Source organism: Paramisgurnus dabryanus, chromosome 1, assembly GCF_030506205.2.
Source record: "Paramisgurnus dabryanus chromosome 1, PD_genome_1.1, whole genome shotgun sequence".
NCBI lineage: Eukaryota > Metazoa > Chordata > Actinopteri > Cypriniformes > Cobitidae > Paramisgurnus > Paramisgurnus dabryanus.
In genome coordinates, this window is record NC_133337.1 from 61,807,358 (window position 1) to 61,821,351 (window position 13,994).

Genomic DNA, 13,994 nt, shown 5'->3' on the forward strand with positions numbered 1-13,994 from the left:
ATGCTAATCATGTTAGCATCATGCTAGCTTCATGCTAATCATGCTAACATCATGCTAGCTTCATGCTAATACTGCTAGCATCATGCTAACTTCATGCTAATCATGTTAGCATCATGCTAGCTTCATGCTAATCATGCAAGCATCATGCTAGCTTCATGCTAATCATGCTAGCTTCATGCTAGCTTCATGCTAATCATGTTAGCATCATGTTAGCTTCATGCTAATCATGCTAGCATCATGCTAGCTTCATGCTAGCTTCATGCTAGCTTCATGCTAATCATGCTAGCATCATGCTAACGTCATGCTAATCATGCTAGCTTCATGCTAGCTTCATGGTAATCATGCTAGCATCATGCTAGCTTCATGCTAATCATGCTAACATCATGGTAGCTTCATGCTAGTCATGCTAGCTTCATGTTAGCTTCATGGTAATCATGCTAGCATCATGTTAGCTTCATGCTTATCATGCTAGCTTCGTGTTTATCATGATTACATTATGCTAGCTTCATGCTAATCATGCTAGCAACGTGCTAGCTTCATGCTAATCATGCTAGCATCGTGCTAGCTTCATGCTAATCATGCTAACATCGTGCTAGCTTCATGCTAATCATGCTAGCATCATGCTAGCTTCATGCTAACATCATGCTAATCATGCTAGCATCATGCTAATACTGCTAGCATCATGCTAACTTCATGCTAATCATGTTAGCATCATGCTAGCTTCATGCTAATCATGCAAGCATCATGCTAGCTTCATGCTAATCATGCTAGCTTCATGCTAGCTTCATGCTAATCATGCTAGCATCATGTTAGCTTCATGCTAATCATGCTACCATCATGCTAGCTTCATGCTAGCTTCATGCTAATCATGCTAGCATCATGCTAACGTCATGCTAATCATGTTAGCTTCATGCTAGCTTCATGGTAATCATGCTAGCATCATGCTAGCTTCATGCTAATCATGCTAACATCATGGTAGCTTCATGCTAGTCATGCTAGCTTCATGTTAGCTTCATGGTAATCATGCTAGCATCATGTTAGCTTCATGCTTATCATGCTAGCTTCGTGTTTATCATGATAACATTATGCTAGCTTCATGCTAATCATGCTAGCAACGTGCTAGCTTCATGCTAATCATGCTAGCATCGTGCTAGCTTCATGCTAATCATGCTAGCATCGTGCTAGCTTCATGCTAATCATGCTAGCATCGTGCTAGCTTCATGCTAACCATGCTAGCATCGTGCTAGCTTCATGCTAATCATGCTAGCATCGTGCTAGCTTCATGCTAACATCATGTTAATCATGCTACCATCATGCTAATCATGTTAGCATCATGCTAGCTTCATGCTAATCATGCTAACATCATGTTAACTTCATGCTAATCATGCTAACATCATGCTAGCTTCATGCTAACATCATGCTAGCTTCATGCTAATCATGCTAGCATCATGCTAGCTTCATGCTAATCATGCTAGCATCATGCTAGCTTCATGCTAATCATGCTAGCTTCATGCTAATCATGCTAGCATCATGTTAGCTTCATGCTAGTCATGCTAGCTTCATGCTAATCATGCTAGCATCATGCTAACGTCATGCTGAATCATGCTAATCATGCTAGCATCATATTTCATCATGATAACTTTTTTAAATCATGCTAGCTTCACACTAAAACATGTCAACAGCCAGTAAACTACTAGACTAAATTTCTTTTACATTTCTGTCAATCAGCTTTTTTGCATTTTCATGCACTGGTAATTCCTTGGGAATTGCATATCTAGTTAATAATTAATTTGTTAAATTTCTGCAGCACTCAAAGTGATTTACATTGAAATTCTTCTCAACCACCAATGTGCAGCATCCAACTTGGATGATGCGACGACAGCCAATATTGCACCAGGACGCCCACCACACACCAGCTTATTAGTGAAGAGGAGACGGAGTCCTATAGCCAATTAGTATACAGAATTTGACGATTAGTAGGCCAATGGGCAAGTTTGGCCATGATGCCAAGGCACACCCCACTCTTTTTCGAAAGAGTACATATTCATGTGCATATTTAAAAAATAAATTTAGTATACTTTATAATGTGAACACACGTCTGAGTACAGTCAAGTTAAGACATCATTTGCGCAGAGAAACAAATAACTCAATGTGATGTTTTTGATCTTGGCATGTGGGTTATTTGTGTGTAACTTACACTGACGTTGAGGATGATCAAACCCGCCGGGCTGTTCTCCGGCAGTGTAACGTGATATGAAGGCTGGGAGAAGACGGGGCTGTTGTCATCCACATCCAGCACTGTGACAGAGAGTGTTAGTGTGGCCCGCCGAGGGTCTTTGGCCCCGTCCCAGGCCTCCACCAGTAGATGGTAATGAGCTCGTTCCTCACGGTCCAGAGGCACAGCTGTAAAGATACCTCCATCAGAACTGATCCTGAACAGATCCGTGTGAGTGACCAGATGGTACCGGACCTGCCCATTAACACCCGAGTCCAGATCTGTGGCCTGATAAACATATGGTACACATTTACCTAAAACCAGAATAAGACTTCAACAATACATTTTTAATGTTTAGCTTACTAAAAACATTATTTACTTAAAGGGGACATTTCACAAGACTTTTTTAAGATGTCAAATAAATCTTTGGTGTCCCCAGAGTGTGTATGTAAAGTTTTAGCTAAAAATACCATATAGATAATTAATTATATCATGTTAAAATTACCACTTTGTAGAGTGAGCAAAAATGTTATATAACCCAATTATAGCACTTAAACATGGAAAAATATAGATTTTCATGATATGTCCACTTTAACCCCCAGGGGTTTCTTATACAAGTTAAGTTTTTGAATAGGGTTCGTTTCCAAATAAACTGAAAATGTCCTACTGACCTTCATTTCTATTTTGATTATATTGTTAACTTCTTAATAAACCTCAAACAAACATGTATACATTTGTCCTCACATTCTTTACTGTAGTTCCCTCCTGCCTCATTATGCAGCTCATTATGCAGCTCATTATATGAGCCTTTGTTTGCTAGCTGTCAATCAATCCTTCTCGCATACAGTACGGCCCCTCTAAACAAAAAGTGTCTTACAATTTCTAAATCAATATATTGGTTTATGTGAATCAGTAGGCAGGATGATTTTCACATCATTTTAAAGAAAAAACTCTAGACTACTAGATTCGGTTTAGGAAAGTCTTGTTCAAACATGTTTATTATGGGTTTTGTGGACTTATATCAGTGACTTAAACTTTTTGCTTTTTCAAAAACCACGCATAAACATTTTTCTCTCAAAAATACAAACATGTACATACATGTAGCTCATATAATATTTTAGCCCAGTTTGTGCTGAACACAGTGGTATGAGACACTTGCCATTATTATGTTTTGAAGCAACTGAAAAAAGACCAAATGTAAGAGCATGTCAGAACCTCTGACAGTGTCCCAAAATGGTCGGACCCCAGAGGGTTAAATAATTTAAGCACATTCAGTATTTTAATTTAATCAAGAGAAACTAAAATGGGATTTTCAATTTGAAGTCTTATATAAAAAGCATTCAAAATATTGCATTATTTGATTTAAAAATGTGTATAAAATATATTTAAACGGAGGCTTAAATAAAATTTCACTTTATATCTGGCCAATGCAATATTTACAGCATAGCAAGCATTCCCAAGACTTATTACTAAAAAAATCGCAGCTGCCTTAAATTGTTCAGTTAAATAAAAAATGTCAGTAACACTTATAAGCAAATTATTTATATTAGTTACAGCAACTCAGAGAAACAAGTTGAAATTGATTTAACTTAATCTAAGTGTAGACGGAAACATGAGACAGCTAAGAATATTTTACAGTGTTCCTGGCCTGGAAGTAATAATTAAAAGATTCATTGATATCGATGTTTTTTCATACCCTACCCCACAAAACAAACCTATCCGTCCATACGACTGTTAATATATAACCTCATTACCATGTACACAGACAGCTGCATTAGCAGCAGGGAGATAAGACCATGAAGAAAAACAACAACAGTAAAGATGTGTGACCACCTGCACTATTACAGACAGGTGCACAGAACTGTCTTCTCTCTCCTCACTTACTTGCTTTTCAATCAAAACCATAAGAAACGGCCTGGAGGACATTCAAATAGAGCAGCAAAACAGTAAAGCATCTCTTCCTGTGTATGGCCTTTAATATCTTATTTAATGGCATCAAGCAAACTTCCAACTGTGTTATCCACTCTATACTGTACCCTTCCAGCGCTCGTGTCTGAAAGTAGCTCATTGACACGCAGGCAAAGTGCTTTTGTGCTTTTCTGATAAGCCCTGAAACAAAGAACCCGGAGAACAGGCGCTATTAATTTTATAGACAGAGATAGAGACGCTCTCCTGCACCAAAGGGTCGAGCACAAATTCATTTATTACCTCCAGAGCTGAAAGCCAGAGGAGGTCGACTCCATCCTTTGATGGACAGCTCTTTGAAACAAGTTTTAAAGAACAAAATCTACAGAAATCAAGCCCTAAAAGACTTAAAGATTTAACTCAAAAGGTTCATGCAAATTTGACTTCAAATGTCCCTTTCATTCAGGTTATGTAAAGTGTTGGACTATTATTATTTGAGATGTTACATGTATAATTAAAAGATAATATGTGTCAGAAAGCGACAGTGTGCTTTTTAATACACTACATGACGTCTAAAAACCTTTCAGAATTCAAAGTTTGGCAAGTGACTCAAATAAAACCACAGCACTACGTTTATTGGAAAAAATAAAATTGATAAGAGTTTAATGGCAGACATTATTGCTGCTCAGCAGGCAGCATCCTCAGGCGGCACATTGTTTATTACAGCTAAAGTCGCTGTTTAATTTCTTTATGTTAGAAAAAAGCTCAAGTTTAATATGCAGAGACAACTTGTTACAGTCCCGTTCGGTCTTCCTGTCCGTTACCCTTTGTTTTCCCTCTCCCCATGGACTTATTTCCCATGTTCCTCCACTCACCCTTACCTTACAGTATTGTCATTGTCAAAAATCATCACCTATCAGCTATTTCATCATCAACTCCACTGCGTTTATACCCTGTTGTTCAGGGACGTGCACAGGGGGGTTGCTTAGGTTGCCCGGGCAACTGCCCATATGCCCTTCTCGACTCAAGTTGCCCTTCCGAGGTGGAAAAAAATAAATTGTACTTTTACTTCGTTTACACTATGCAGCGTTCCTTCGTTACTGTATTTTAATTAATTAGGAAATTTGTATTTTTTCTTTAAATTGCTATATTGTGTTTCTGGCGCATTCGCGAATTAATGACTCGTTTGAGTCCATTCCTTACAAAGTGTTGCAAATAAATGAGTCTTTTGAGTCGATTCTTTACAAAGCGAATGGGCCAAACGTTTTAAATTGGTTCGCGAATCAGTTTGAATGAATTGTTCAGATCGCTGCAAAAACGGAATCGTCCGAAGCTGTTTTACTCGTAACCTATGTAGAAACACGCAGAATATTACCAGTGTTGGGTGACGTGGAAATGAATTTACCAATCTTTTAACTAAAAAGCAAAACTTCACACATGTACCCGCCATTACATACACGCGACCTGTCCGTCGTCAGACACAGTTAAACGCGTGCAACCTCCAGAAGCATTGCAGCACAGATTGAAGAAAATCCATCGATGATTGACGTCTGATTCGCTGTATACTGTACAGTTTGATGTAAGTGATTCTCACAAAACACACGTGACATGACAACGTAAGAAAACATGAGTTTTGTCTAAAATCATTTTTATGTAAGTGTAAACTGTCAATGTCCTCAGACCATCTTAGGAGATTTCTAACTTTATACATAGTGAATGCAAAACTCTTTCATACATGAAATATTTCAGCTATAAGCTACATCAACATTGAGACTAGAGTTAATTTGTTAATTTGAAATGCTTGTCTATTCTGTGTTTGTATTCTTTTTTCTGTACTGTTTGTGTATGTTGCAGTTTAACACATACTGTAGAAGTGCCCTTCATAAGTATTCTTCTGTTTGTTGTGGAGTCAAGAAATGTCTAAACATTAAAAGATGAACATGAGACAAAAGTACAGAATCTGTCACATTATTTTTTTAATGGTCACTGAGCTGTGTCCTGATTGTTTACACATGAAAAGCATAAAATGTGTAGGATCAGTTTGATTCACTTATGTGCATTTGTGTACAACATACATAAGTCAGCATTTAATGCTGTTGTTCTTTTTTGTTAAAGCATGTATGTGTTGAAACATAAACAAAGGTTAATAAAATGTGACATTCTAAACTTCTGACATACTGATATCTTAACCAATTTCTGGTCTCCACAGCAAACAGAAAAATCTTGTCTTTACAGTTCTGATACGTATGGAGGGCACTGTATTGTGTGTGTGTGTGTGTGTGTGCGTGCGTGCGTGCGTGCCTGCGTGCGTGCGTGCGTGCGTGTTTGCGCGTGTATAGACCATTTCAAAAGATGTAAACAACACTGGTCCAGAAGCACTTCCTGTTTCTGTTTTTTAACACTAGATAAACGTTGGGATAAAATAAACCAACAGAACATATACACCTGACTTAATTGAAGTAAAAAAAAAACAAATTAAAGATAATAATATATGTGAAATAAAAAAATAACTGTCACAAACTGTAACAGGAAGTGTTTCTGGACCAGTAGTGTTTACATCTTTTGAACTGGTCTATATCTAGATTAATTTTTTTTCATGGGTAACTAGTAACTCGCTACTTGAGTATTATTTTCATTGCATACTTTTTACTTCTACTTGAGTAATTATTTATTTAGTTACTTGTACATTTACTTGAGTAAAGTTTTTGGCTACTCTTCCCACCTCTGTTAAAATCTTCATGAATCTAGGCTGAGTTTGCCACGTTTAAGCCTAAATAATCAGACAGATAGCAGCTAGCTATCATAGCTTGCAGACAAGCAGCCTAGGCTACAATTTTTTTTGGTAGGCATCAGGCAAACATGTTTGCTGATTTTAATAAAGACCCTGTTATTCTCAGTCCTTCATATAGGCCGTGAGTTTAAAAAAAAATTGGGGGGGGGGGGGGTGCCCTTTATTTAGGTCAAAGCAACTGCCCCTAAAAATTCCTGTGCACGTCCCTGCTGTTGTTTGTCCTAGTCCTTGTCCGTTCTCGATTAAATTGAGTTATGTTGAAGTGTGTTGTTATTGTATTTGAATATTCCTCGTATTTGTTGTATAAAGTTCATGTTTATCTTCATTCGTCATTCTCGTCTTCATTCCAAAATACTGTTTTGTTTATTTGACCGAACTTAACACTTACAACTACTTGAAATGTGCTGTAAATTATTTTAACCACCACTTGATAATTACCAGGTACACACACAAATTCACACACGCACACACTTATTACTTTTTAAGGCGGTCAGTACTTCCATTGATGCATTGCAGAATGAAATTTGCCTGAAATTGACAGTGGTGAAAACAGAAGTCATACAAAATTTCTAAACTGTATGCATTGCTTCATTGTAAAACATTTCATTCTGGTTAAATGTAGAAACGAAAGTTCACATGCCGCCTTAAAAATGTGAGTTAAATAAACATGGAGATTCGCTTTGTTTCAACTCACAAGTAGTTGAGACTTTTTGGAAACTTACAACCATAAGTTCAATTTCTAAAAATTGCATGATTATTTAACTTACACATTACTTAATGTGTCACGACTGGGTACTGGAATCAGGACGCAAGTGCAGGGTTCACCATGAAATAAATAATATTTAATATAAAATGAACAGAAACAAAACACGAGGAGTAAAACCGTAACACAGGAACACGCAGTACATGGAACACAGGAACAGACATGAACGTAATGACAATGACAATGATCCGGCGACAGGTGAGAAACAGACAGCAGTATAAATACACAACACTTAACAGGGAACAGGTGTGATGAATCAGTCCGTGAATGTCCAGGTGACGTAATCGGGGAGACAAACAAAACATGACACGGATCACCGTGACATAATGAGACTTTCATGTTTTACAGTGTTGTGCATAACGTCCCACATTCACAATGTTTTTGTAGTTTTAACAGAGTAAACAAACTACAGAGTGAATGCCGGGCAGATGTGATTTGTCATGATGACACATAGTAGAAGTCGAGAGATTTGTAGTATAGATGTTTTCTATGCTATTCCAAGAAAAAAAAATGTATGCGCATAACATGGGAACACTGTGTGTTCTGTTTAATGTCAATGTGCATTTTACAAAACAATACAAGTGCCTGTTTACTGATTTTACCAACCTTTACTGCTGCTGTGTTTGTTCAGTCTGGAAAATTTAGAGAACTAATTATTGTTTTACAGGCTCAATGCCCTCTAATATAAACACAAAGAAGCAAGCAGTGGAGATAACAGTCCAGAGATGGCAGAAGGGTTTATTTTACAGCATGTTATCGTTAGCAGAGGTCAGTGCAGAACGCATTCATCTTCTTACTAATCAATAGAAAGTTAATTAAACTTGAATGAAGGAGCAGAGCTGAAAAGTTTGCTGGCGTTCAGAAGGAATGGAAGTCAGATAATGTCATTGATCTGTGATACTGTATGTGCTGCTGTTGTTATAATGTTTGTCCTGTAAAAACACAATATAGCCTCGTACACACTTCAGCTAAATTCGGTTGTAGCTTCACCTTTTATTGCTTAAAACTGTTTTGTACACGTACTTCAGTATTTTACAGGACCGCATTTACAGAAACTCTGTGTAGTGTGTACAGAGGTGATCTGAACAACTAGTTGTGAGTGAGTATTTAGACAAGAATCATGGACTCTCTCTTCTGAAAAACAGCCCATTCTCATGATTTGCATATAAAGAGCCTGCAGTGTGAATAATTGTACAATACAGTCGTACAAAAATTGTAGGCAAGGCGAGTAGTATTTCTGAATTTAAAGCAGAAAAGTATCCGGCTGACCTACTACTTCCGGCAAGACCCCGAAGTGTTTAGTCAATGGACACTTTACTATCCCCTGGGAGAGGAGTTATGCAATGAAGAAGAAGAAGAAGGAGAGGCGTTGTTTTATTCAAAAATGTCCAAAAATGTAACGTGGCTCTATTCAAATGCAAATACATATAAACAGCTGTCCCTTGTGGTTAAATTGCGCTTGTTTAACGTCATTCCAGTTAACGACTAACTTGTTGTTATGATGACATAAGTCACGTGATGTATTAAGTACATACAAATTCATTCATACTATTCATATTCTGTTTTAACGCTCTATGAGTAGGCGCTTCATCGAATTTAGTACCCAACTTTTTTCCATTTTGTTTGTTTGTTTATTGTTTATTTGAAAGCAGAGGGTCTGTTCTTTCATTTGATATATTTTCCTGGAAGGCATTTTGTGAACCTTTTACCTAAAAAGTGCATTTGCATGAAAAATGTGTTCCTGGTGAGGTTTAATGATAATCTGTAATACCGCGATTATCCACTAGATGCCGCACTTACCCAATTTAAAAAACTTAAGCTAAAAAAAATTATTTACTAATTTTATACTCAGTGTATGTTTTTTAATCGTTCTGAATCTGATCTATTACAAAAATCCTTTACAAAAATGCATTTATTTCAGCTTTTTGCTATATATTTTTTTAAGACAAATACACATATTTAAGAGTTTATAACAGAGAAAAAGTATTGATAGGATGCAAGTTTTTTCCTGTTTTGTTTGTTTCTTTAAAAGCAGAGGGTCAGTTCTTTAATTTAATATATACGTGTATGTTTATATATTTTTAGAAGAAAATTTTCCTGGTAGGCATTTTGTAAAACTTTTGTGAAAATCACAAAAAATGCTGGCGGGCAACTTTTCAAAAAAAGCTGGCGTGGAAGGAGTTAAGGGCGATTTATAGTCGTGCGTAGGTCCTACGCCGTAGCCTGTGCGTAGCTCTGCGTAGCCTGACGCGCACCTCACAAAATTTCTAACAGCGCGTCGGCTCTACGCGGACCGTAAGCGCTGTGATTGGTCCACAAGAACCCCTCCCGTTGGGTAAAAAAACTGCGTCATAGGTATTTCCGTTTGAGACGGTGAAAACAAAGATGAGCCAAGTTGAGGAGTGATTTAACTCAAACTGCAACATAAGTCGCTGTTTATTTACTTCCATCATTGCTGGTCTTCTCAAATTATTCACAACAAGTTGCTATTTCTTCTTCGTTTGTGGGTTAACTTGCTTAGCTTCTTCTTCTGTGACGACTTCTGCTGCTACTGTGGTTACACGCGTGATTACTGCCAACCAGCGGTTTCGCGTGTGTTTGCACGTCGACGCGGACGGCGACGCACAAGTATAAATGAAAGCTGCTACGCCGTAGGACCTACGCACGACTATAAATCGCCCTTAAGGCTACATGACCCAGATACTTGATTATATATATGGAATACTGTTGTAATTGAATACATTTTTTTATTATTGTACTAAGCCCTTGTTGCTGCTGATAATAGACATTGTAAACATTTTCAAGATTTTCTTCTTTTTATTTATTTCAGGTCCCACTTGCTGTAGAAGAGCAATGAAATATTGTGCCCATAAATACTTCCCCATCATTTCAGTTATGAATATGTAAATGTTTAAAAAGAAAGCTGCTTCACTGATGCAGAAAAGGCACAAAGCGCGTGATCATACGGTGCATTTTTGTGGTCTTAAAGGAAGTGCAGAATGACTTTTGCATTGATCCCGTTTTGTAAACTCGGAGATCTGAATTCGGATGGCAATTCAATTACTACACGACCTTGGTGTGGTCTGAGAAAAAAAAAGTGACATTCGGGATTCAGATGGCAATAAAATCACTGCCAACCCTCTGTAAATTATGACAATACCTTACAAGAAACAATTTTGCCCGAAAGGCTGCCATCAGATCTGTTAACATGCCATTCTACATGGATTCAGATTCAAATTATTATTATTTTTTAATTGCTTCTTAAATGTGTATTACCTCTTCTATTGCTTGTACAATTAAAGTTTGGCTGACCAGATCTACATTTCACTGCAAGTTGTATCATGTGTATAACTGTGTATGTGAAAAATAAACACTTGAACTTGAAGCAGACATGTGCTTGCAATATTTCCTTGGGCTCTGTAACAAACTGGCAACACATAACATAATCAAATAGGTTAATCGTGGTCAAAGCTTGTCATAAACGCTCAACCTTTTGTAAACAGAAGAATGTGAAACCTTCTGCATGAACAGGTATATGAATGGAGTTAATGGAATGGAGAATTTAAGTGAAAATGACTAAGATCACTTGCAACACCTTTAAAGGTGACATTTCACAAGATTTTTTAAGATGTAAAATAAATCTTTTTTTTGTCCCCAGAGTATGTATGTGAAGTTTTAGCTCAAAATATTACATAACATAATATTAAAATTGACACTTTGTAGGTGTGAGCAAAAATGTGTAATTTTATGAGTGTGTCCTTTTAAATGCAAATGAGCTGATGAAATGCAAACATTGATCTCCGTGATGGTGGTTTGTTGAAATTGAAACTCAATTGTGCTGTCAATTATTCTCTCTCACTCTCTCTCTCTTTCTGCACTAAATGGCAGTGTTGTGGTTGGATTAAGGGGTGGTATTATTATAAGATCCCCTTCTGACATCACAATTTCAATAAGCTATTTTTTCAACATGCTTGCAAAGAATGATTTACCAAAACTAAGTTACTGGGTTGATCTTTTTCACATTTTCTAGGTTGATTGAATCACTGTGGACCCAATTATAGCACATAGAAAAGGTCAAATTTTCTTGATATGTCCCCTTAAAAAGCATCATGACATTGAAACCGTTCTGCTTTTCTTACTGCAGGTTCCTGTCATTTCACATGAACCATACGAATGTTCATTCTGTTATCAAGAGCACACTTCTAATTCACTTTTATGTAATTTATGCCAATTTCTGGTGTCTCTTGCAAAAAAAAAAAAAACTCATTTATGTATTTCACAGCTGCTTTGCGTTTTCTGTGTGAATGGAATACAGACAGGTACATCAAAAACAGTGCCGGCAGTAAATGAACATGTCTGCTTTTGTCCACATGAGAAAAGAAAATCCACAGGTTCATGGATACATAAAACTAGACAGTTCAGCTAAGAAGACTACACTCTCTATCCTAAACTGGCTTCAGATAGCAGATAGTGGTGTGTGTGTGTGTGTGTGTGTGTGTGTGTGTGTGTGTGTGTGTGTGTGTGTGTGTGTGTGTGTGTGTGTGTGTGTGTGAGGTGAAGCAGGTGTATTAGCTATGTGATGTGGCTCTGATAGATCTCTGTGGACATTTCTGTGATGATATATGCAGCTTCACACTGACTGTAGGGCATGTTTAGCTAGCGTTAAGCTTTGGACTTTATCCAGCATTCCTGGCAGAGAGACGTGTGAGGATCTATTAATGAGATCAGCACAAGTAAAGGTTGGTAAATCAAGCTTATTACACGGCTCTCTAAAATGCTTGATTCTGATTGGCCAATCGTGACATTCCAAGGTTCATTCTTTTTAGAAAACAACCGTTCAAAACCAATAACACACGGTAACCCAGATGCTGCAAATCATTTTAACAGGTACAGTTTAATATTAAACAAAATAAAATATATTTTTTATAACCATATATCCCATTATATTTAGAAATGATTAACTCATTCCCCGCCAGCCTTTTTTTTTTAAAGCTGCCTGCCAGCATTTTTTTTTGTGATTTTCACAAAATGCCTTCCAATTTTTTTTTTCTTTAACTATATAAACATACAAATATATTAAATGAAAGAACAGACCCTCTGCTTTCAAACAAAACAGGAAAAAAGTTTAATCCTACCTCCATTTTTTTTATAACCTCTTAAATATTAATAGGTTTCTTCAAAAAAATTTAATAAAATAAAAAAATTAATTACTGCTGAAATAATTGCATTTTTGTGAAGGAATTTTATAGTTAGAGATCAGATTCAAAACAAAGATCAAAACATGCACAGAGTTTTAAATGTTGAAAAATTTGTTTTTGCTTCAGTTTTTTTATAAATTGTGTAAAAGTGCCATCTAGTAGATAATAGCAAAATTATAGATTACCGTAAAAATTAATCAGGAAAGTGTCATTGGCATGAAAATGTTTGACCTTTAAATAAGAACATTTTCTGGAAGGCATTAAACTTTTGTGAAAATGCTGGCGCTGGGTGGCAACTTAAAAAAAAAACTCTGGCAGGGAAAGGGTTAAGAGAAGTTTCTTAAAAAAAAAAAACACAAAGCCTGGTGGTATAGGCCTGCCCAATTTGATCAACAGGCCCACCAAATTATTATAAGTATTGCTATTTTATTGCTTTAAATATAATTACAAAGATAGAAGAAGTTTTATTTATATAGCGCCTTTCCAAAGCTCAAGATCACTATACCACCTAAAATCTTAAAATAAAGAACATGTAGTTTTGAAAGATGCTTCATGGGTTTGATTGACATTTTTGTCAAGCAATTGGCCCTTGGCCAAAAGGTTGATTGACAGGTGACCTGAGCAATCATTACACTGATACTGTGCGCTCCTGCTGCTATTTGCAATTATGTCCGACAGACAAATCACAGAGAGTTAAACCTTCTGCACGCTATGCGATTTGAGTTTTCACGATTGTTGCTTGTTGTCACACCATATGACACTGTGGGATCTCAGTTGTCACGCTAACAATAAAGACTGTAAAAACAGACTCAAGAAGACTCGTTCGGCATTAAACCTCATAGCCACACTGCAGGACTGCATTTTAAAACTTCTGACACTGCCAGAGGTAAAGTTTGTAATGTCATGATTACAGTTTCCCTGTTCCCTAAACTTGGCAAAAATGTGTGGCACTAACCACATGGTGGTTATAAATGCATACTAATTTTGCTTTTAATAGTACCAGGAATAGTACTTGCTCCCGATCTCAATCACCAGGTGATGCAGGACTTTCATTTTTACATATAATATTTTCCTAACCCTGTAAGTGTTGTCATTATTTTATGCATGTCTTAAAAAATTTCG

The 13,994-nt window shown here is 36.8% G+C and overlaps 1 protein-coding gene across 2 annotated transcripts in view; it reads right to left on the bottom strand.

Annotated features, from left to right (window-relative positions):
• The window catches only part of pcdh15b (protocadherin-related 15b), a 409,107-nt gene that overhangs the window by 201,139 nt on the left and 193,974 nt on the right, over positions 1 to 13,994 (bottom strand). For both annotated transcript variants that reach the window (XM_073815853.1, XM_065242769.2), the window contains exon 20: positions 2,198 to 2,503. In XM_073815853.1, the coding sequence (XP_073671954.1) occupies positions 2,198 to 2,503 (306 nt within the window). The remainder of the gene's footprint in view (positions 1 to 2,197; positions 2,504 to 13,994) is intronic.